Genomic DNA, 23,591 nt, shown 5'->3' on the forward strand with positions numbered 1-23,591 from the left:
ACTGACCTCAAGGAGTTTATAATTGATTAGATTTCTCCTCTTCCACCTTAAACTCTGTTTTTTTTCCTTCCCTTTGTGGGTACTCCCTACCTCTTGCGGAATCCTTTACCCCTTTTATGACCAATAGGCCAACAAGTTGAAGACCAAGACTCAGAGGAACACATTGAACCCTGTGTGGAATGAAGACTTAATGTACCGGGGGATTACTGATGAGGACATCACCCGAAAGGTACTCAGGTGAGGCCCAGAAAGCTCTTCATCCAAGTTACTCCCTTCCATCTCTTCCTGGGGCCTTGACCTTTAAGTCAGCCACCCCCCACAAAGATCATTATGTTCCCCACCTCCACTTTCCACCCCCTTCCTGACCTCATTCATATTCACATCACTCCTATCTTGAAAAAAAGACTAACCCTTCTCTTTACCCTGTTGATCCTTTGAGCTATTAATCTAGCTCTCTTGCAATTAATGGGCAAACATTTAGAAAGAGTAGTATACATTGGTGCATCCCTCCCCTCGCCCCAATTCATTCCTCAACCCACTGAAATTTGGTCTCTGTTCCCATCATGCAACCTACTGAAATTGCTCTCTCTAAAGTTTGGGTAATCTTATTGCCACATTTAGTGGTCTCCTGGGATCATAGATTTAGAGCTAGAAGGAGCATTAAAGATCATTCTGTCCAACCCCTGAATTTTATAGATGAGGAAACTGAGGCCCAGAGAGGGGAAAGTAACTTTCCGAAGGTCTAAGTCCTCACACCTATTGACATTTCCATAATAAATGACATTGTTAACCACCCCCTTCTTTTAAAAATTCTCTCCTTCCTTGGTTGATCAAGGTTCTAATCCTTCCCTTTCTAACCACCAGGCTCAATGTTAACTTCATCTTCCTGAAACCTGACTCTCAGTCCGGTAATCCTCTGATCAAACACCTACAATAGCTCACAATAGCATAATAATAAATAATTATAACTATTAAGAATTATTATTACTATTATTATATAAAAAGAGAGCTGTTTCTATTTGAACTTCATCAAAAAGATGAGAAGATTGAGATAAATTATAAAAAAAAATTGACAATATAACTCTATAAGGTTTACAAAGCAGTTTGCATACATTTTCTCATCTGAATTTACTCCATCAATAAGGGTGTTTTGTTTTGTTTTTTTCTTTTTGATGAGGCAGTCGGGGGTTAAGTGACTTGCCTAGAGTCACACAGCTAGTAAGTGTCAAGTGTGTGAGGCCATATTTGAACTCAGGTCCTATTGACTCTAAGGCTGGAGCTTTATCTACTGCACCACCTAGCTGCCCCCATCAACATGGGTTTGATGAGCGTACCCCATGAAGTCTAATTTTTTCTATTATTCAAGACCCTCTATAAGCTGACCCATACGCCTAATCAGTGGCCAAGTCCTGCCATTTCTTTGACAGGGAAAGGGAAGAATGAAATGTGACTATGTAATTAATCATGGGTAATTGGGGAAATGGTAGTGTCATCAATAGAAATAAGGAACTAAGGAAGAACTGGTTTAGGAAAGACAACAGTGAGTTTGATTCTGCATATGTTGCGTTTATAGGGCTAATGAAACATCCAGGTGGAGCTGCACAGCACAGATGGCTGGAGATATGAGTCTGGAGTTCAGGAAAAAGAGATGAGGGCTAGAAAGAGAGACTTGGAAATCATCTGCATAGAAATAATAGTTGAAGCTGTGAGAGTGGATGAGATCATCAAGGGAAAGAGTATTTAGAGGAACATGGAGAAGATGGCTGAGGACCAAACCTTGAGGGATGCCCACAATAAGAGAACAGAAGGAGGAAGAGAAGCCAATGAAAGAGGCAGAGAAGGAGTTGTCAGAGAGTTAGGAGGAGGGCTGGGATATTGCAGTGTCATGGAAGCCAAAGGTGAGAGTATCCAGAAAGAGATGGAGAATAGCGTCAAATGATAAGGAGAGGGCAAAAAGGATGAAGACTGAGAAAAGACCATTTAGATTAAGCAGAGAGGAAGGCATTGATGACCTTGGAGAGAACAATTTCAGTAGAATGATGAGGACAGAAGCCAGATTTCTGGGGATTAAGGAATGAGTAGGTGGTGAGTTAGTGGAGGCAGTAAGTGTAGAATAAATCACATAAGGAGTTTGGAAGTAAAGGAAAGGAGAGAAATAGAAAGGTAGTTTGAGGTGGCAGTAGGGTCAAGCCAATGTTTTGTTAGAAAAGAGGAGATATTAATGTGTTTGTGTAGGCGGTGAGGAAAGAACCAGCAGAGATGGAAGATGCAAGAGAAGAGACAGAAGATGCAAGGAATAATTGGTGAAACAAGGCCTAAAAGGAGGCAGGAGGGAATGGTATCAAGGATAGAGGAAGTGGAGTTAAATCTGGAAAAGAAGAGAAACAGGAAGCGGATGGGTATGGAGCAGATGAGGTTAAGACATACAAAGGAATTAATACAGGACCAACAGGGTTGATGCCTCCCCAGGTCCACAGGCCCTTTTTTTTCCTCCCCCAACAGCTCTGAGGCCAAGGCTGCCTCCAGTTCCCATCAGCACCCCTAGACCCTGACTGCTCTCTACCACAAACTGGCCAGACTATGGAGCTTGTAGGCTGGAAACTGTTATCTCTTGGGGTTGACTAGTCTAGGCTAATCTGGGGCCACTCTCTCCCAGACTGTCTCCATCTCTGTGGCTGAGGAGGTTTTGGAGAGAAGGAGTAAAGGAAGAGTTCCTTTTGATCCTGGCCCCCATTCCAGCTCTTTTCCCCAGGGAAATGGGGAATGTGGGTACTAGGGAGTCCCTCCTGCCTGGACTAATACCCATCTTTGGCTGGTTAAATGCAGCTGTGGACTGGGGCCTTGAAGATGTGGAACAAGGACACTTGGTAAAATGTTGGGGCTTAGGGACATGGGGACATGGAGCCCATGATTGAAGGTGGTCACACAAGTAGAAAAAATCTCATACTGGAGAGGGGACCTTACATATATTTTCCAAGAGCCCCCAGGGCAGGGCATTCTTTCCTTAATTCTTCCTTAGATGTCCAAAATGGAGAGGAGGGAAGAGAGAAGGGGAGCTATTTCCACATGATACTTTCCTGCTAATCAGTGAAAGGAAGGTGGATTGTGTGGGGCTGGGCTTCTAGTGCTCTTACTCCCATGGGTTCCTAATAGTGAGGCCCCAAAAGTTTTTAAGTAACAAGTTTTCATGTTCCCATGAGATCCTTACCTCCAACTCTAGGTAGCAAGGTGGACCTCTCCCTACACCATATATAGACAGAATCCCCCTCCAGATCCCCTACGACTTTTCTGCAGTGTCTTCTGCACCCTGAGAGGGGATGTCAATCATGAGGTCATCATCAATATTCAGGGCATCATCTCTGCCCCCTGTTGGGTTCCTCCCACTCCTAGGAGAGTTGACTTGAAGTTGAATCTCCAGTACTAGGATTCTCTGTGACACTACCCCCTGATGCCTCTTTCCCTCCAGGATCTCTGTTTGTGATGAGGACAAGCTGAGCCACAATGAGTTCATTGGGGAGACCCGGGTACCACTTCGCCGTCTCAAACCTTCCCAGAAGAAGCACTTTAACATCTGTCTGGAGCGACAGGTCCCGGTCAGTTTTTAGTATGTGGAGCTGAGACTTCCTAATAGCTGGGTGGGGGGCGGGGGTGAAAAGATAGAGGGTCTGTGAGCCCAGGAGGCTGATGGAACAGAATAGCTGCCTTTAGAATCTCCTCTTCTGTCCAAACTCTAGTTGGCATCACCTTCCTCCATGACAGCTGCTCTGAGAGGTATTTCCTGTTATCTGAAAGAGGTAAGGAAATCATGCCCCACCCCTTACCCCAACCAACAGTCTCCTTCAAGAGAAGTAAGGGAGCAGTTTCTGTAGGGAAGAAAAATCCACAAGGCAGAAGCACCCTGGCCTTAAGACGGCTTTAGCCCCTTGGCTAATTCCTGCCTACATGTGGAAGCACTTTTCTCCACCTCCCTAAAGACAAGAGAGGGGGAAGGGGGTGGGAGAGGAAGAATCATCTCATGTCATTCACCAAGAGAGCAGGCTGCGTGTAGCTAGAGCCATGGGGGTCCAGTTTCTGAGGTGCTGTCTCTCTTATCCCTAGCTGGAGCGAGCAGAGCAGGGCCAAGGCCTGCTGGAGGAGCGGGGACGAATACTGCTCAGGCTCACCTACAGCTCTCAGCGTCACGGGCTGCTTGTGGGTATTGTTCGATGCGCCCATCTTGCAGCCATGGATGTCAACGGCTACTCAGACCCCTACGTCAAGACGTGAGGAACCCAGCCCCACTCCCTTCCTGGGCCCCAGGTGTCCTGACTCCCAGCCCCCAGTCTCCTTTTCTGTGCAACTTCACTCACCCCGTAGTGTTTCTTCCTACAACCATAGAAGCAAAATGTCTAATTTGGATGGGACCTTAAAGATCGGGTCATAAAATGTGTTAGTAGCAGGAAACCAGGTACTTGTATGCCCCATACATGCTCTTCTCACTAGCCACATTGAGCCCTAGTCCTCTGTCCTCAGCCCTCCTACAGCAGCCCCAGGCATTTGCTCCCCACTCTCAGTTCCACTTCCACCCTTCCCCATGCCCAGAACCTGGGCATCCTGACCCACAGTGGTCTCCACAGATACCTGAGGCCAGATGTTGAGAAGAAATCAAAGCACAAAACATCAGTGAAGAAGAAAACTCTGAATCCTGAGTTTAATGAGGTGACTGAGGGGTGAGGAGAAAACTAGGTAGAGACAATAAGAGGTGGGAAGATTGATCAAGGAAGTGAGGTCACAAGGTGACTTCCTCTCTCCTGTGTGAGAGCACTTATTTCCATCCTAACTACTAGGATCCCATTATTTCTTAAGCATCCTGCCCTGGATGATTCTGGAAAATCTAGATAAGGTATTTTCTACTTCATGGGACAGCCCTTCCGCTAGTGGTGACCCCACCTGAACAAGATATGCACAGGACCCTGGGCTCCTACATCTTTAATTATGAAATCTTATCTTAATTCCATCTTCCTCAAAGCTCTAAGCCCTATGGTGTCTTCAGAGAGCCAATGACTGCTGTGGGAAGAGCTGGCCAACAGTAAATGATTTCCTGATGCTCACGTCATCCCTTTTCCTTAGTTGAGCAGGATTAGAGGACAAACCAGGGAAACAATCTGGGGCAACCCAAAAGGTAAAGGTAGGGGAAAGTAGCCTTTCATGTTCCCCACCTCCCCAGGAATTCTTCTATGAGATGGAGCTACCGGCTCTGGCCACGAAGACCTTAGAGGTCACCGTCTGGGACTATGACATTGGCAAATCTAATGACTTCATTGGTGAGAAGACTGGGCTCCAGGGGGTTTGGCTCCAACGGCCAGCATGGAAACCTTGTCACCTGTGCATTTGGGGGAAAATAGGACTGTTTGATTCAGGTACTGGACTTAGTAAGCTGATGGGTTATGCACTGGTTCCTTCCTTCCCTCCCCCCAGGTGGAGTGTCCTTGGGTCCCAATTCACGGGGAGAGGCTCTGAAGCACTGGGGGGACTGTCTTCGACAACCAGATACGACCCTGGAACGCTGGCACACCCTGACCAATGAACTGCCCCCTGCTGCTGCCTCCTTCTCCACCTAAGACCCCAGCCAACCAGCACCATGACACAAGCTACTTCCCAACAGAGGAAGCAAGAGAATGTGGGAAACCAGGGGCTTCAGCTGGGCGGCTTCTCCTCTTCACTCCTGGAAAGGGAAGAGGGTGGAAGGGGTGGGAAGGAGTGGGAAGGAGGAATCCAAGCTTTCTATCATCTCAATGGGCTCAGGAAAGGACAGAACAGTTCATCTGTTTCAGCTCTGGGAGAGAAGGGAACTTGGGACCCAGGCTGTTTTCCAGAAGGAGGCCCTTAAGAACCTTAGCAAGAGTGGGAGAAAAGGTGGAGCAAGGAAGAGCCCCTTCTTGGGTGGGTGGGGGAACCACAGGGCCATGTGATTGTTACTCAACTTCGCACGAGTGTGTTGCACGTTTACATGGGGATGGGGGTGGGAGAAGTTTCTCCCTCTCCCCCCTCAACACTTCTTGTCTTATTTTGTGAGATTCACTTTGTTACTGTGGGGATGTCTTTTTGTGAGGGGATGGGTGGGGCTATATATGCAAATTTCCTACTGCCTGATGGGATATTATATGCAAATGAACCATACCACTCGCATGTGCAAGGGGAGGGAGAGAATTTATTGCCCTGCTCCCTCCCCCCAACCAGGTCATTTCTCCTCTCATCCACCTCTCCAAGCTGCCCCGGCAAAGCTCCCTGCAGTGGGAGTAAACCGGAATAGGAGGGGGTTAGGGAGGGAGAGAATTTCAGAAAACAAAAATAAAACCACCAAGAACCCCTTTAATAAAAGTCTGCAGTAAAAAACAAAAACAAAACAAACTAGCCCTATCTGGCTGCCCCATTAAAATGGTAGCTGGTGCAGGGGTCTTTGCCTTCAGGAAGGGGAGGCAGAGGCCCCCTTGGCTGTTCCTTTTTCTTTTGGCTGCATCCAGGGCGAGAGAGGAAGGCAAAGCATATGGCAGCAGGGGGGCAAGGAAGCCCTGTGCTGACCTCCAGAGTCCATCTGCCTTCCCTGCACACCACTGGCTACAAATCCAAATGCGGCATGTGCCCGCTTTCAGGGCTGGGGGCTGCCTCCCCGCCTCTTCTTTGGGGGCGCTGTGCTGCATGTTTACGCCTCTTCTGATTGTCAATGTCCAGACCAATAAGACTGGGCATCAATAAATGTCTCCAAAAACACACTGCTCTTTGTCTTTGTTGCTTCTGTTGCCATTGCCACCTGGCAACCGGAGGGAGGGAAGGGGCTAGGGTAGGTAGTCATTCGGGGATGTCAATCACGAGGTCATCATCGCCGTCCAGGGCATCATCTCCACTCCCTGCATCACTGAACATCTGGCGAGGGACGGTGCTCAGGATTGTATGTGGGGGCAGCTTAGGAGGCCCTAGTGGGGCCAGGGTCGCCCCTACCCCAGCACCACCAGCTCCCCGGCCTGGGAAGGTCAGTGAACCCCCCACTGGACACTCAGATGGCCCCACTGCCATCTGGAGGGAAGATAACGGAGGAGAAAAATACAGAAGAAGAAAAAAAAAGATAATAAGGAAAATTTCCGTTCCTATCCTTGGAATGAACTTTTCTGAAAATTCATTGGACCTCTTCCTTGCATAATTAGTCTACGTCGTTGGGCAAGGTCACCTGGTCTCCCCACCCCTCACTAATAGTTTTACACTCCAGTCAGATAACCCTCTCTGTGGGTTAGTTAATAGTACACACTGAAAAGCCCCAGAGTACCAGGGCAACCCTACCATTCTCTATAGATTTGCAGAACTATTTTTCTCAGGTTGTCTGTTACGATCATTGCCTTAAAGCCATAAGCCCAGTTCAGCCAAGACTCACATTTAAGTTTCTGATGAGTTCCTAAGAGTCAATAAGTCTTGACACCAGAGTCAAGCAGCACCGAGTGGAGACATTAGCCAAGTTAAAGGCACAAACCCAATGGTCAAGTTTGGCTGTGACTGCAATTTGGTACTTGGTGCAGGGGGAGGAGGGGAGAAGGTAGTTGCCACTTGGTTGGCACTTCTCATCCACTGCCTGGTATGTTGCTAGGTATGCTGTAAATTCTGTGAGAGTCTTGCATGTAACTGGTGCTCAGAAAATGTCTGTTGGCTGAGGAGTGTAGTATGGTGCATGTATGCTCTAAAATTTTCCAGCAACATGTTTAGTAGGAATCTGTATGTAAAGCCTATATCAGATTGCACGCCATCTTGGGGAGGGGGGGGGGAGAAAAATTGTACTCAAAAGCTTATGGAAGTGATTGTTGATAAAATAAATTAATAAAATTTCCCAGCACCTCCTCTCTCCCCAAAGATTTCAAACACATGCCAAAATCCTAGGTAGGGAATAAAAAATTGTTGGCAAGCTAGGCCAACAACAAGCTAACCCAGCAGCTTTAGGAATACAGTTCAAGGACAGTGATCTTCCTGAGCCTGCTCCCTTTAAAGATTTCTGATCTGTCAACAAATGCCTTTCTGAATGTCTCTCTCATTAAGGGACAGGCAGGGGGATCCACTGGAAAAGCACAGGATTTGAAGTCTGGAAATTTGGATCTGAATACTGCTTCAAATCCAATCTCTCAGGGCCTCAGTTTCTTCATCTGAAAAATGGTGGTATCTCAGGGTTATCAAGAGGAAAGTATTTTGGAACCCTTAAAGGGCTCTATCAATGCCAGTTATTATTAAAGGGGCACCTAATAGTTTTATGACTTGCAACTTTTTCCTTAAAATTCCTCCATGAGTTAATAGCGTATTCCCTGAAGACTTTAAAATCTTCTTAAAGAAATTTCATTAGTAATATGAAATATGTAATATGATATATAGTAATATAATTTTTGTCTGCAGTCAAAATTATTAGCTCTATCCCGTATCACAGCTGCTAGATGGGTCCCCAGCCCAACCTTTCCCTTGAGAATGAGGAGGCAAGTGATGGCTGTGGGCAAATAATGATGTGCACAAGTCACATACCAACCCCCCAACCTGAATCCCCAACAGTAATCATTCTCCATCTCTCCTCCCTTCAATGGCTAAACTCCTTGAGAAAGTTGTCTACAATCAGTGCCTCCACTGCCTTTCCTCTCATTTTCTTAACTCTCTGCAGTCTCACCTCGAGCCTCTTTATTCTACTGAAACTGCTCTGTCCAAAGTTACCAATGATCTCTTCATTGCCAAATCCTATGGCTTTTTCTCAATCCTCATCCTTCTTGACCTCTGCAATCTCAGTCACTGTTGAGTACTCTTTTCTCCTTGATATCACCCTTTTTGGATTTCTCTCCTATCTCACTACTCCTCAGTCTCCTAACTAAATCTTCATGCAGGTCTCACCTACTAACTGATAGTGTCACCCACCAAGGTTCTGTCATGAGCCCTCTTCTCCTTTACTATTTCATTTGGTGATCTCATTGGCTGCCATAAATTCAATTATTATTTATATGCAATGCTTCTCAAATATATTTATCAAATCCTAATCTTTCTCCTGACCTCCCATCTCAAATCTCTAACTGCCTATGGCACATCTCCAATTGGATGTCTTGAAAATATCTTAAACTTAAACTGTAGATAGCTTAAACTAAACATATTCAAAATGGAACTCTCCCTAAACCACCCCTTCTTCCAACTTCGCTATTTACTGTTTGCCATGAGATACCTTAAAAATTCTTCTATATTTTCAATGACTGTTTGTCTCATGAAGTCATTAGCTTCTATTTTGTCCATTCTAATTTTTAGGGAGTTTGATCTTTGGGTAAGGTTTTGTACCTACTGTGCTAAACTTTTAATCCCCTTTCCAAGTCTTTCTTCCATAGCTCATATTCCTTTTCTAATTTTTTCCTTTAGCATTCTCATTTCATTTCTAAAAACATTTTTAAACTTATTTTAACTCACTTCATCTCTTCCAGGAATTCTCGTTGAACTTGTCCCCAAGCTGTGGTTTTCTTTGAGGCTTTGCTTGTAGATGTTTTGGTGCCATCCTCTTCTCCTGGTTTTGTGTCTTGAAAGTCCCTGTCACTATAATAGCTTTTAATGGTGGGATTCTTTTATTACTTGCTCATTCTTCCAGTCTATTTCCTGACTTCAAACTGTTAGGATTAGGCCCTGTATACTTCTGGAGGGAATATCTGGGCTGGTCCTGATGCTATTCTCTTAAGGTACTGAATGTTGTGTTATTCCAGGATTTCAAAGACAGCTCAGGCTGGGGACTGGTAAGCTTTCAGGGCTCCCAAGGTGGTCTAATCCAGGGCAAGTCTGATTGCCGTCCCCTGGTCTGAGCTCTTCAAGTTCCTGTTCTGGGTTTAGGTCTGAGCAACAGGCCTATGGGCTTGGCCTTTTGAGGTTCAGTAAACTTCTGCTGGACTCAGTCACTATCAGCCAAGTGGAAAGCTCTGCTGGTTCAGTGACAGAATTGTAGGTTTCTCTTTGGTCTGGGATTCCTGCCTTGGTTATTCCTCTGCAGGCTTCAGATTGGGGTGGAAGTTGAAAATGAGACTCTACTCCACTCCTGAGTAAGAGCCACACAGCTACTCCTTGCTTCTGAACTTGCTCCTCACCCAATACACAGCCTAGTGCCCGAAACTGCTCCTTACCCCAAAGGCTACCCCTGAATGAAAGCCCCCATTCAGTCCACCCTGATCGGTAACCTGGAACTGGGTAGTGAGCAGCAAAGCTGTCTGCTGGCATCTGTTCCCACAGCCTACATGAGATCTTAGTGCCCTAAAGTGGATCTGGGAACCTGTCTCACCCTGGTGCACTCTTAGTCCTCTTTCAGTACTTGGGTGCTGGAGTGCTCTTCTTGACATGGTCCCAGTCAGACCTCGTCCCCAGTATCCATACACTTATCTGTCTCCTTATGCCCACCTAGGCTGGAAAAATGACTCACTGTGATTTTTCATTGGATTCCCTTACCAGGATTCAGTCTGACTCATTTTTTAGATATTTCAGTCACTTAGTTTTTTTTTTTTCTTTTTTTTTGGGGGGGGCGGAATGTGTATATAGAAGCTGTACTTCTTCCTGATATACCAATATCTTGGCTCTGCCTCCCTTTTCCTATCACTATTTAGGGCACCACCATCCTCCCCATCATCCAGGCTAGAAACCTAGTCATATTCCTGAATCACTCTTTACACCCCTATATCAAATCTGTTGCCAATTCCTACTGATTCTATCTTTCTGAGCATCTCTAATTCTGCTCTATTTTTCCTCTAACACTGCCCCACACTGGCACAGGCCCTTATCACCTTAGACCTGGACAATAGAAATAGTTTTCTGGTTGGCCTCCCTGCCTTAGCTTCCCTCTACTCTAGTTCATTCTCCACTTGACTGCCAAAATGACCTCCCTAAAGCTCAGGTCTGACCACATCACTTATTTAGTCAATAATCTCCGATGGCTTCCTTATTATCTGCAGAACCAAACATAAAACCCTCTGTTTGGTTTTTAAAACTCATCATAACCTGTCCCTTCCTACCTTTCCAGTCTTCTCACACTTTAATCCCTTCCATGTACTCTTTGATCCAGTAACACCAGCCTCCTTGCTGTTCCCTGAACAACACTTGAATACTTCCTGACTCCATTTTCACTGGCTGTACTCTATGCCTGGAATATACTCCCTCCTCACTTTTGCTTCCTGGCTTCCCTGAAGTCTCAGTTAAAGTCCTACCTTCTGCAAGAAGCCTTGCCTAGTATTCCTTATTCTTAGTGCCTTTCTCCCGAGTCTACCCTCAGTTGATCCCACATATACCTTGTTTGTACATAGTTGTATGCATGTTGTCTCTAAACATTTTTGCCTTTCTTTGTATCCCTAGAGCTTAGCACAGTAAGAGGCACAAAGTATGGGTTTAATACAAGTTTACTGACTAACATCTGATCTGTACTATATTGAAGGGAGGCGGTGTAAGTCTCGGAGTTCTTCTCAGAAAGAATAAAGGAAAACACAGAGGACAAGTCTGACTTTCTGGCCTGCCAGTTTCTGTTAAACAATATTTTCATCAAGTCACTCCTCTGCTGAAGAATGGTGCACTGCATCTGAACTGCCAGTGATCTCTGTGTATCCTCTAGTCTAACCAGGCTGATCTTAGTCCTAGAAATACACCAACCTCATACTTACCTCTACCCATGTTATGAACTTCATATGGATTGCTTTTCTTGTTCTTTTCTACCTACCCAAAACCCACTCATCCTTCCAGGCATAGGCCAAGATCCACCTTCTCCCTGAAGTTTTCCCTAGAGACTTTACCCCTCTTCATTCAACTTTTCCTTCTCTGTTTCACACAGTGTAGAACATTAAACCACATATCTCGTATTGTTTACAAGATCAGTTTTGGCTACCAAACCAGACTGTAGCCCAAGAGCTGAAACCCTATCTTATACTTCTATATGTGCCAACAGCACTGAGCACAGTACGTTAGGTACACAACAGGCTCTCAATACTTAGCAAAAGATCCTTAAATTTCTATCTGTAACCCAAAAACTCCCCTAGATTCAAGTTCTTCTCCAGGGCCAGTACCACCTATCATTTTTACAACCCCAAACCCACACTACACCCCCCCCCCAAGTGTCCCAACTCCCCCAAAATTCAGGTACCTTGAGCTTCCGGGGCAGGCGGGGCCGTTTCTCCCGCTTGGGTCTCAGGGGGCTGGGCTCAGGCAGCTGCAGGGCCAGGTAGTCGGAGGGGAAGGGGGAATATGGGGGGGAGGCCAGCTGCAGGGGAGGGGAAAAAGGGGAGAATGAAGATGGGAAAAGGATAGATGTTGGGAGAGGGAGAAGAAGTTGAGGGAAGGCAAGGCAAAAGAGAAACCCAAACAAGAGAAAATGGAAAAACAAACAAAAAAATGGTGATGAGCATGGTGGGGCCCAGCTGGCTATCCTCTGACTTCCAAACCTGCTTGCCTCCCCCCAACGCTGCCAACTGGTCCCTCACATGGAGGTGATCTTCATGTTCCTGAAGGATTTTCCTCTACTTGCTGCATCTCTACCCAGCACTGAAAAGACCCTGAGTTTGCATAAAAACAAACTTGGGGGTGGGGTGGTATAACAACAGTAGGAGACAGGACTTTGTCAAGTAAGCACTGACCCCTGTCAGTACTGGGAGGGACTAGCTTCACTGAGATCAATGAAGGGAACTGGCCAAGACCCACAGACTACAAATGCAGCTCATCTCCAGTTAGTTACACTGAGTTGGTTCCTGATTCAGAAGAAGCTGCTGCCTACCATCAGCTTGGCATTTTGGGAAGCTAAGGGCATCACCAACATCAGCCTGGCTGCTCTCTTTCCAAAAAGGCTGTCTATGAAAACCCTGCACAAAGTTAGCCTTATTAGACTGGGCAAAACTACAGACACAACTCATAGCCAACCGGGTAGACACATCCCATACACCAGCCCCTATGAACACTGGGTGGACACAAAGTCACAGCCCATGGATAACAATGCCACTGCCAGTTCCTGAAGCAAGCTCACCACATGATGTCTCAGCCAATCTGTGAAACCCACTTCAAGCAAGACAGCTGGCCTTACTTTCCTGATGCAGAAACTAAAGCTGTCACATTAAAACCTTGGCCAAATCATCATCACTGAAACTTCTACTCACCGAGGTCAGGTACGGAGAGGGGCCCCCGGAGGCTTGCAGGGGAAACCCCGAGGATGGGGGTAGTGAAAGGCCAGAGGGGGATGGGGTACCCCCCAGAGGGGGACTTCTTTTCCTAGAAAGGGGACAATAGAGAAGATCAGACCCCCAAATAGCAAACCTCCAACATTTGTCTCTAGCCTAAATCCTATTTGTGCCATCCCCTCTTGAAAGGACAGGAAGCTAATACCACTACTAGGTAGGTATTCCAAAGAGATCAAAGAAAGAAGGAAAGGACTTAAATGTGCAAAAATATTTGAAGCAGCACTTTTCATCGTACCAAAGAAATGGAAATTAAGAGAGTGCTGAAAAGTGCAGAAATGGCTGAACAAATCATGGCATGTGAATGTAACTGACTATTAGTGTTCCATAACCAACAATAAAACATTTAGATTGGAGAAACCCAAGAAGATTCAGATAAACTGCACAGAGTGAAGTGAGCAGAACCACAAAAACAATTTATATGATAACTACAACATTGAAAATAACCAAAACCAAACAACTTTTAAAAAGTTAAGAACTCTGATCAATGCAATACATGACTGCTACTCCAAAAGATCCACTAATGAAGTATGTTACCAACTGCATGACGAAGTGAAGGACCAAAGAAGTAGATTAAGATATATTATTTTCTGAGATGGAAAAATGGATGGATTTTTTTTTTGTTTAACTATTCTTATTTGTTACAAGGGTGGGTTGTTGTGGGGTATTTCCTCTCCTACATGAAGGGGATAGGACTACTTACAAGGATACAAAAAAAATAAAAGAGGGTCATTTGTAGCACTGAACATTTACAGAAGAGAACATGTAGACTCAGGAGACACAGGCAAGCAGGACAGCTTTCAAACTAACATGGTGAATTTATTGTATTCTTTGAAGAAAGGTAAGCTATATAACACATTCCTAGTTTCTCCTACAATTCTCTTTTTCTGTTCTTCTGTGTATATGGAAATGCTCATGTTTGATGATGTTTATTAAGTACAGAATAACAAAAAAAATAAATGTAAAGGGGAAAAAAGAAAAGACAGAAAGGGCTTGTCTTTAAGACAAGAAGGATAGAGGATGTGTTCTTTCTTACCTCTTGGGGGCTGGTGTCTCAGTGAGTTTGGGTGTGCCCTCTGTCTCACTGTTCTCTGAGGATGCAGTGGCATCTGAGTCTAGAATGGAAGAGGGAAATGTTGAGCTATTTTCTCTACTCCCTCAGTGCCCCTTCTACTGAAAGGATACAACATTTACTAAATACACCATGCACATTCCTTGCTATGATTTATTTGGAATGTCCTTTTCCATCTTTTCTGATCATTTAAGTCTTCTCCTTCCTTCTAGGTCAACCCCAGGGCCCTATTATTCTTCCTTCCATAATCATCCCAGAGTGATTTTTCCTTCCTCTGAACTCTGACGGTACTTGTACTTTGAACCAGAGTCAGCATCTACCACTTTCTCCTGCAAACTACCTCTGTGTGTAATATGGCCCCTTTCCCCAAACTAAACTATAAACTCTTGGGGAGCAAGCAGGGACTCTTTTGTAGCTCCAAAACCCAGTACAATATCCTGAGAGTAGCAAGCAATCAAGAAACAATTAAGAAGATAACTGAATAATAATCTCTCATCTCTTTCCTAAGTACCGTATCTACATAAAAGAGTGCTGGATTTTGGTTCAGGAAGATTTAAATTAATTAAGATCCTATCTCAGGCAATTAATATAGCTGTATCACCATGGGCAAGTGACAACCTCATTAAGACTCAGTTTTCTCATCTGTAGAATATGGATAATACCATGTAAAGTATCATCTACCTATGATAACATAAAAAAAGTGTTTTGAAAATTTAGCCATACTATGTAAACATTAATTATTATTGTTTGTCTCAACAGATCTTCACAATAAGCCTCTGTGGGAAAGAGGGCAGGAATCACTATCTTCATTTTTACAGATTAGAAAACTAAGACCTAAAGTATAACTTGTCCAAGGTCACTAATAAGTAGCAGAACTGGGACCAATACCTAATTCCTCTGATTCCTAGTTTAACCTTCTGAGAAGAATAAATTCAGGTAGGAGACTTTGATAGCCAGTAGGAAAGACAGATGCATGGTTCTAGCCAGTGTTAGAATTCTATTTCCCTGATCTTAAGTTTCCTCATTTGTAAAAAAAAGACAAAGGATATTTGTACTATCTACCTCATACAGTTTTAAGGAGAGTCAGAGGAGAACTTTTTTATTAATCTTAAAAACTCTATAAAGTCTGAATTACTACCATAAGTAAAGGCACTCAAGGAATCTGGTGAAAAGAGATGAAGCAGTAGGTAGTACTCACTCTTCAAAGGGTCTTTAGTCCCTATGCTCTAGTTTTCTACTCACCAGAAGAGTCTTCATCCACATTTTCATACTGCAGAAGACGATCCAAAAGGAAACTAAGAAAGATTTGGGGAGAGAGGGGTGAAAGGTAGTGTTTCCTTTAGTTCCTGGGGCTCTTTTCCTTCCTCAGCATCCTACTCCTTTTCCCATTCCAAACCCTCTCACCTCTTGTCCCGGGACACTTTCAGCAGCTTTCTCTGCGCCTTCCTCAGTTCCTCCTGAAAACACTCATGCTCCTGGATAAGAAAGCATCAGAGCTGGGAGGACCCTTGGAGATACGCTGGTCAAACCCCCTTATTTCACAGATAAGAGAAACTGAGGCTCAGGAGGAAGGGTCTGGCCCAAGGTCACAGAGCACAGAGTTGGTGGGCAGGGCTGGGGCTGAATCCCTGAGAGTATGGGAGACTTTTCCCTGGCCTCCTCGTTGGGGGATGGGGGGGGCGATTCACAGGAGGCCCCGTCGTAGGCTAGGGCTAGGGGCCCTGGAGCAGGAGGGGCCAGGCTCGGGGCCAGGCTCGGGGCCAGGCTCGGACCCGTCCCCTGACACACACTTACGTAGATCAGGAATTTGAGCTTCCGTTTCAGGTTCCGGTATTTCTTCTTGTAGTCCACCTCAACGTCTGCTTGCCCATTCATGGCTGGCCGGGGAAAACACACCCACCCCGGGCGTCCGATGCCCGATCCTACTCAGGCTCGGGCTACAAGCCCTGCGGGGGAGGGACCCCCCCGCCCAAGGCCTGGGGAGAACCGTTACCTACTCCCCACCCCACAACAGGCGCTCTCAGGCACACAACTTCCGGAATCCGCCTACTCACTCCCACTTGAGACTACAATTTCCAGAGGCACCCGCGCAGAGGTTTCTGCGAAGAGCTTAGCACGAAAACGGACTATCCGAGAATGTCAGGGAAACGCGCATGCGCAACGAAACCAGTAAAGGGGGAAAAAGTTAACTCCGGCTCAGCTACGGTATTGACCAACGGGCGCGTAGAGACGCGATGACATCACGAAAGACGAGCAAAGACGTTTGTTACCCCATAACTCCACTCGAGAAGTTAAAAGTTCGAAGGATTGTACTACGACGTTCTCAGATCACGGCCCTCTTCGAGTTTTTAAGCTCATGATGTTACGCTGGATGAATCAGGGCCACGCTCAGACTTCGCGAAATGAACACGTCACACCCGAGCGCGGCGGAAGCGTCTGCAGCGATTTACCCAAGCAAGACTGAACACTTCTTTTCGAAAAAGAGAAGGACCGCCAAATTCACAATTCCACTTGGAGGCCGCTTCCCGCTCCCTGGTTAGCAGACCGCCGGCACAACTTACTACTTACAGCGTGAAGCTCCGCCCTTATCGAACCAAAACTACGGTGGCCTGGAAGGGGATGTGACGGTGCGAGAAAGAGGCATCTGCAAGGGTGGGGGAAAAGGCGGGCGTTGTGGGAGTAGGACAGGGGGCGGGGCAAGATGGCGCGGGAACGCGAGATGCAGGACTTCATCCGGAGCCTCTTCCGGGGTCGCCCCGACTTGAGGTGAGAGGGGAGAAGGGACAGGAGGAGGAGAAGGGAGACGAGGGATGGTTCAGGGACCCCGGGCACCGAGCCGCGGGAGAGACCCTGGGTGGGCCGCGTCGGGCCGCGCCCCGCCCGGGGAGCCCGATGGGGAGGGGCGCCCGAGCCCGCCCCCGCGCCCTCCCCTTGACTCCGTGTCCCGCCCCCCAGCGTGTTGACCCACTCCATCGTGCGACAGAAGTACCTGGCCCATGTGGGCCTAGACCATCTGGAACCCGAGGACAAGAGGAAGCTGAAGCGGCTAGTGGAGGAGGAGCTGCTGAAGATGCAGGTGGAGGTGGGTCCGGCCCCCCGCGGCGGCGTGGGAAGGGCAGCTGGGGGAGGGGAGGCATTGGGACTCTCCGGCCGGCCCCTTGCCTCTGACGTTCCCCCCACCCCTCCTGCCCCCTGTCAGGGGGATGAGGAGGAAGAAGAGCTGCTGTCTGGGGACCAGGACCGGGTGAAGCGGCCCCTCAGCCCAATCACCGCCTCCAGAACGTCCCAGGTGAAGAGGAGGAGGAAACCGTGCATCAACTCAGAGACAGGTCAGCCCCGCCAGCAAGCGGCGGGAGGGCGGAGGGGCTGCCCCCTTCTTGCTGGCGGAACGAGGGTAGCCCACCTGGAGGTTGTCCCTGGCTTAGCCAGGACCTGAACCTGAGCATCCAGCTGTTTTCCATCATCCTGTCCTCCTTTTTCCCCTCCTGTTTTGGTTTTCTCTCCTCCCTGCTCCCCAACTCGGTGCTCCCATCCCCTTTGACTTAAGCGTGGTCATTCACCTACCTCCCTGACATGGAAGATCCAACTCCTTATGTCGGGGAAGGATGCTGAGAAAGGGGGAGGGAAAAAAAGGTGGGGGGGAGGGACTGGTAACCACAGTGGAGGAAAGTTCTTACCTAAAGATTTGGCTTCCTTGTACATTCCAGAACACAGCTCAGATGACTCAGGCCTTGATCCCCAGCCCGAGAGCCCCCCAAGCTCCCCAAGGTCCCTGGCAGGGAATGGCATAACAACGAAGGATTGCTGCTCTTCTGAGAAGGGGATGAAGGAGCCTGAGGATATTCTAACTCCATCCAGGAAGATGACAACTAGGGAGAATGAGGACCCTGAGGAAGGAAGCGAAAAAGAGGAGGAAGAGGAGTGTAGGGGCTTTGTAAAAAAGAAGGGAGTAAAGGAAGTTTTGGAGGAGGAGAGTGAAAGCAGCAGTGAGGAGGAAGCATGTCACAAACAGAAGGGTAGGGTTGGAAAGAAGGAATCAACAAAGCCAGGTAACGAGGAGCAGAAAGTAAATCCTAGAATGAAGGGAGTAAGGAAAGCCATGCAAGTGACTGACAGTGATCAGACTGACAGTGAGGAAGGCGAGGGAGTTACACCTCAGAAGAAGAGACCAAAACCCCCAGAGGAAATGAAGGAGCACTCTGCCAGGAAGAGGGTGGTTGGAAAGTCAGTGAAGGAGGAAAGCAGTGAAGACGATGAGAAAAAAGACCTGGCAAGGAAAAGGGAACCAAAACCGGTTACTGAAGAGAACGCTAGATTTAAGGGGAGTTTTGGGAAGAAGGGAATGAGAAGACTGGTGAAAGACAATAGCACAAGTAGTGATGAGGAGGAAGAGGAAAGCAATGAGGATTGCAAGGACCAGAAAATAAGGGGAGGGAAGCAAGGAGGGAAGCAAACAAAAATTCCAAGAGGAGGGAAGAGGTCATTGAAACAGAGTGAGAGCAGTGAGGAAGAAGACGGGGACAAGAAGGGGAAGGGCAACTCTGGGAAGAAGGGAGAGAAAAAGGCTGTGGAGGACGAGAGCGAGGATAGCAGTGAGGCAGAGGAGAAGGGAAGGAAAAAAGCTCGCAGTGAGGACAGTGAGGAGGAAAGTGGGATGGATGATAGTAACAAGAGTTGCTCCAGGAAGAAGGGAGCCAAAAACGTTGAGAATGAGTCTGAAACAAATGAAGATGAGGAAGAGAGGACAGGAAGGACCAAGAAGAAGGAGGCCAAAAAGGGCCATGTACCACCGTCTTCCACTTCCTCACAGGATAGTAGCCCAGAGGCCAAATCAGGGAAGGTGAGACATGGGGCATGGGAGTGCTGGGGGCAGGGTTGAGAGGACAAGAAGGAAATATTTGGTTTAAAAATTATTTATATTAAAAAAAAATTATGTAGATACTTTTGTTCTTATGTCTGCTTCTATTCCAAATGCATCCCACTTCTCTCTGCTCATACTTTGTAACAAAGAATAGAAAAGTGGGCAAGGGGGAAAACAGGTTAGCAAAACCCAACACATCAATGGTCTGACAGTATATGCAATGTTTCACACCCATAGTCGCCCATCTCTCTAAAAAAGGGAGCAAAGTGTGTTTCCTCTTCTAGTTTTCTGGGACAGATTTGTTCATATAGTTATTTAGCCTTCAATGTCATTTTTGTTGTTCTTTCCTTTATTGTTGTAGTCATTTGTTTTCATTATTTTCTTGGTTTTGCTTACTTTACATCAATTCATATAAATGTGTACTTGTCTTTATTCATATTCATGGTTTCTTACAGCAATATTATTCCATTATATTTTTATATTCCATTTCCCCCCATCCACTGGCACCTACTTTTGTTTCCAGTTCTTTGCAACTATAAAATATGCTGCTATTTTAGTGAATATGGGACCTTTCTATTTTTGACCTTCTTAGGGTATATGCTAAACAGTAGGATCTCTGGGTATGGATATTTTAGTCACTTTCTTAGTACAATTCCAAATTGGTTTTCAGAATGGTTAGACCAATTCACAGCTCCACCAACAGTATACATACTAGTGTCTCTTTTCATCACCCTTTGATACTGTTGACTCCTATCTTTTGTCATTGTTAATTTTTACTGGGTATGAGGTAAAACAGTATCACTTTGATTCAAATTTCTCATTGGTGATTTGGAGCAATCTTTTGTATGGAAAAGGTAAGGAGAGAGTGTAAATGGACTCTTCAGAAGAGTCGGTCAACTGGGAGTCAAGGATGAAGTCCGAGGGTTTGTTTTTCTCTATCCTGGCAGTAGTCCTTGGTGACTGCTCTCTCACTTTCAGCCTTTCTATTCCAGGGCTCTCGAAGAGGAGAGGACCACCCTGCAGTAGTTCGGCTAAAGCGATACATCCGAGCCTGTGGTGCCCATAGAAATTACAAGAGGCTGTTGGGTTCCTGCCGCTCTCATCAGGAACGACTCAGAGTCCTCAAGGCAGAACTGCAAGATTTAGGCTTAGAGGGTGAGGTGAAGACAACTGGGGAGGGAAACAAGGAAGGAGGGGAAGCCCATTAGGATAGAAGCTTCTTGAAAACGGGGCTTGGTTTTTTTGGGGGGGGAGGGGCAGGTATCTCCAGTGGTTGGCATGGTATCTTGACACATAGTAGGCAGAAAATTTTTATTGATGTTCTGGGTGATCAGAGTAGGTTGAGGACACTTAGAAGGGACCAAAAATTCCAGAGGGGCTCAAGGAAAGTCCTGCTTAAAAAGAAAATGGAAAGAGCCAGTGATTGAAGAGATAGTGAGAAAGACAAGTCAAAGAAAGATTCAAGAAAACGGAATGAGTAATGAGTAATAGGGTATTGGACCAAGCCCCTTCCTTCTTCTGGAGCTCACTCTCCTTGTTCCATCCTAGGTTGGAAAAGATGTTGAGGCTGAACTTAAAAAAAACAACATAACAAAAAACAAACCTATCCCTTTTTTCTCTCAGGTAACCCTTCCCTGGAGAAGTGCCGAGCAGTGAAGGAGCGAAGGGAGGAGGCGGCAGAGATGGCGTCTTTGGATGTCAGTAACATCATCAGTAGTTCAGGTACAGATGTTGTGAGAAAGGGGGAGCTGCAGAGAATGAGGCAGGTGTGTAGAGGCAGTTAGGTGGCATAGTGAATACAGCACTGGAGTCAAGAGGGTTTGAGTTCAAATTCTGCCTAACACTAGCTGTCTGACTAGGCAAGTCACCTAACTTCTATAATTATCCACTTCTTCACCTGAAAAGTGGGGATAATAATAGCACCTACCTAATAAAGTTGTTGTTAGGATCAAATAAGATCCCTTAGGGCACAATCTTAATACTATTATTATTTTATATAGGGATGTGAAGAGTAGTGAGAACAGAAAAGGTAAAAAGGCTTTCAGGTCAGTTCCACACTGACCTTTTGCTTTCACAAGGGAATATGCTGAAGCACTCTTTTGGAAGTTTGTTCAAATCCTGGCTGCCCTACTTACTATATTTGTGACTATCTTTGTGACCTTGGATGCCATAATCTCTCAGGGTCCATTTTCTTCTCCACAGAATAGCTAGGAAGAATCACTAAGATCCATTCTAGTTCTAAATGCTGTAATTCTCAGGGCGATCTCGGAGACGAAATGCCTGGAACCCTCGTGGGGAAGTTGGGCTAGCCCAGGAGGAGCTATACCACCGAAGAGCCCTGGATTCGGATGGGGATGAGCCAAGGGCCCAGCCACCACCTACTGACTGGTCAAACCTTCGGGGCATCATCAGCAGTGATGGAGAGAGTGACTAAGTGGCCCCACAGCTTCTCAAAGCCACAGTGCCTCTGAGCATAGGGAGGAATCTGCTCCTGCCCTTGTATAAAGCGTATAGAGCACCCCCTACTGGGGCTAAGTATTTATAAATGTATTTCCTTTCCTGTTTTCAGTTTTGTCTGTCCGTCGTAGGTAAACCTTTTTCTTACCTGGAAGGGTGAATGTAACAGAAGCATTGGCTTTCATACCTACAAGGATAAAGTTGCAAGTCTGGGCTCTTAGGTTCTTCTTCTCCTGTTTTGACTGAAATACTGGTATTTGTGTGGGCTTTAAAAGTCTCAATAAATGAATATTTGTTATCCATTGTTTCATATTTTTAGTTCAAAACAGAAGCAAGGCCAGGGTCTCTTTTCTGGGCCAAGGTTCAGAAAAGCTGGCCCAACTCAGATTGCTTATCACTGCTGCTCTCAGGGCTTGGACCCAGTAACCAACCATTTTTCACTCCACAATGGCCTGTGAAAACTTTCTATACTTCTCCCTTTCATCTCCCCTTCTAATCAATTAAGCTCTCTCAGTTTTGCTGTATGCAAAGGTGAGATGCAGTATATCACTGGGACAGATAAACCAGTGGTTTTAGCTCATTGCTGCTTCCTTTCTCACAAGAGCTCTGAGAACTCTGTAACTCCTCCAGGAGTCCTAACTAGCCATGTCATTTTAGACAAGTTTAATTTACCTCTTAAGGTCTATTTAATCATAAGTCAAATGAAGAGGCCACACTAAATACTGCCAAGGGTTCTCATAGCCGAAGACCTGGAAGCAGGTATTCTACTTACACCTGGGTTATAGCCTGTTAGTCCCCAACTGGCCTCTTCCCACTTTCATCTTTGGAAATCCTCAGTAGGTTCCTGGTTCAACCTAATTCAGGCTTTAAACTGGGCAAGCCCAGGGTCATCACTAGTCAGCTTCACTACTGAGGCTAGCTAAATAGAACCTCTGCTCTTAGAATGGAATGTTAAGATAGGTAGGCCAGGCTTCAAGACTGCCTCTTCCAAAAGAGAGAACTAAAAGGGAAGCCCACTGAATAATTAAAATGAACAATCAGCCTTGGAGAACAGTTGACAAAATACTTATCTTGGAGTAGTAGGAGACCGTGAAACAGAATATTGCTTATACTGTCACGACATGATGGTTTTGCTTAACTTTTTAGGTAATGATGGAGATTTCATTGTAAGGGGGTGTAAGTGTAGTTGGGAGGCCCTGGGGTCAGAAATGACTGACATAAACGAATGGGAATCCAAAGCACCAGACCAGCCTAAACTCCAGTAAGGCAAGGGCCTGGCCGGGAAGCTCCATGATTCCCTTGTGCCACCTGGAAAATGAGGGGCACAGCTTCATGTTGCCCATCTTAGAGAGAAAGCCTGAGTCAAGGAGCTGGTTAGAATATCCAACAGTTTATTAAAAGCTCCCCTGGCCCCAGGGTTTCATGATGGCCCCTAAGTTCCAGGAGCCTTGGCCCTGACTGCCCCTATCCTGCCTCTAACAGCAGGAATATAAAAGGGGCTGTGAGGGTCCCTTCTGATTTGCCACCCCCAGGGAGCTGCCTCTTCCCAGGTCTAACCCTCACTCCCCCCTCCCCAGCCCCAACCCTGCCTTAAAAAAAAAAATTAACTTGACAAGACAGGCACAGGACATCAGACAGCAATGGGGGAAGGAGGGTTCAGAGGAGGGATACTGAGCTTTCCACCCAGGTATCCTCCTCCTTTCCCTGCCACCCAGGGGCCTTTCATACCCCCAGACCCTGCTCTCCTCCTAGGACCCATTCTCATGCCCCCTGGGCCCAGACTTCCCTTGGCAACAATATGATGAGGGCACCTGGAGGGATTATTATATTTCTCTGAATATATCTATGTATCTACACCCTACCCACCCCTCCCCCCACTGCCCAGGGACTCTATACAGGTTCCCAAGGCACCCTAGGTGGGTATTTCACACACACACTCACACCCACTCACACACACACACACACACACACACACACACACACA

The 23,591-nt window shown here is 46.4% G+C and overlaps 3 protein-coding genes across 4 annotated transcripts in view; 2 read left to right on the forward strand and 1 right to left on the reverse strand.

Moving 5' to 3' along the window:
* DOC2A (double C2 domain alpha) overlaps positions 1-5,600 on the forward strand; it is a 9,702-nt gene extending 4,102 nt beyond the window's left edge. The window contains exons 4-10 of the mRNA XM_027863224.1: positions 128-237; positions 3,467-3,593; positions 3,735-3,794; positions 4,099-4,262; positions 4,617-4,698; positions 5,207-5,303; positions 5,458-5,600. Of these exons, the coding sequence (XP_027719025.1) occupies positions 128-237; positions 3,467-3,593; positions 3,735-3,794; positions 4,099-4,262; positions 4,617-4,698; positions 5,207-5,303; positions 5,458-5,600 (783 nt within the window). The remainder of the gene's footprint in view (positions 1-127; positions 238-3,466; positions 3,594-3,734; positions 3,795-4,098; positions 4,263-4,616; positions 4,699-5,206; positions 5,304-5,457) is intronic.
* A 570-nt stretch (positions 5,601-6,170) lies between these two features.
* INO80E (INO80 complex subunit E) lies at positions 6,171-16,444 on the reverse strand. Its single transcript, XM_027863225.1, has 7 exons — positions 16,084-16,444; positions 15,694-15,764; positions 15,532-15,584; positions 14,254-14,332; positions 13,140-13,251; positions 12,137-12,253; positions 6,171-7,053 (listed from the first exon to the last, which is right to left on the reverse strand). Exons 1-7 carry the CDS (start codon positions 16,162-16,164, stop codon positions 6,829-6,831), a joined length of 738 nt encoding a protein of 245 aa, XP_027719026.1. The 5' UTR covers positions 16,165-16,444; the 3' UTR covers positions 6,171-6,828.
* A 381-nt stretch (positions 16,445-16,825) lies between these two features.
* HIRIP3 (HIRA interacting protein 3) lies at positions 16,826-21,905 on the forward strand. 2 transcript variants are annotated; one of them, XM_027863222.1, is made up of 7 exons: positions 16,826-16,916; positions 17,245-17,371; positions 17,489-17,618; positions 17,997-19,129; positions 20,143-20,305; positions 20,774-20,872; positions 21,409-21,905. In XM_027863222.1, the coding sequence occupies exons 2-7, from the start codon at positions 17,360-17,362 to the stop codon at positions 21,582-21,584; spliced, it is 1,713 nt and encodes a 570-aa protein (XP_027719023.1). In that variant the 5' UTR covers positions 16,826-16,916; positions 17,245-17,359; the 3' UTR covers positions 21,585-21,905. The 2 variants fall into 2 exon arrangements, with proteins under 2 accessions (XP_027719023.1, XP_027719022.1); XM_027863221.1 differs by lacking the exon at positions 16,826-16,916 and adding an exon at positions 16,946-17,055.
* The last annotated feature ends 1,686 nt before the right edge of the window (positions 21,906-23,591 follow it).

Source organism: Vombatus ursinus, unplaced genomic scaffold (genome assembly GCF_900497805.2).
Source record: "Vombatus ursinus unplaced genomic scaffold, bare-nosed wombat genome assembly UNPS02014770.1, whole genome shotgun sequence".
NCBI classification, from domain to species: domain Eukaryota; kingdom Metazoa; phylum Chordata; class Mammalia; order Diprotodontia; family Vombatidae; genus Vombatus; species Vombatus ursinus.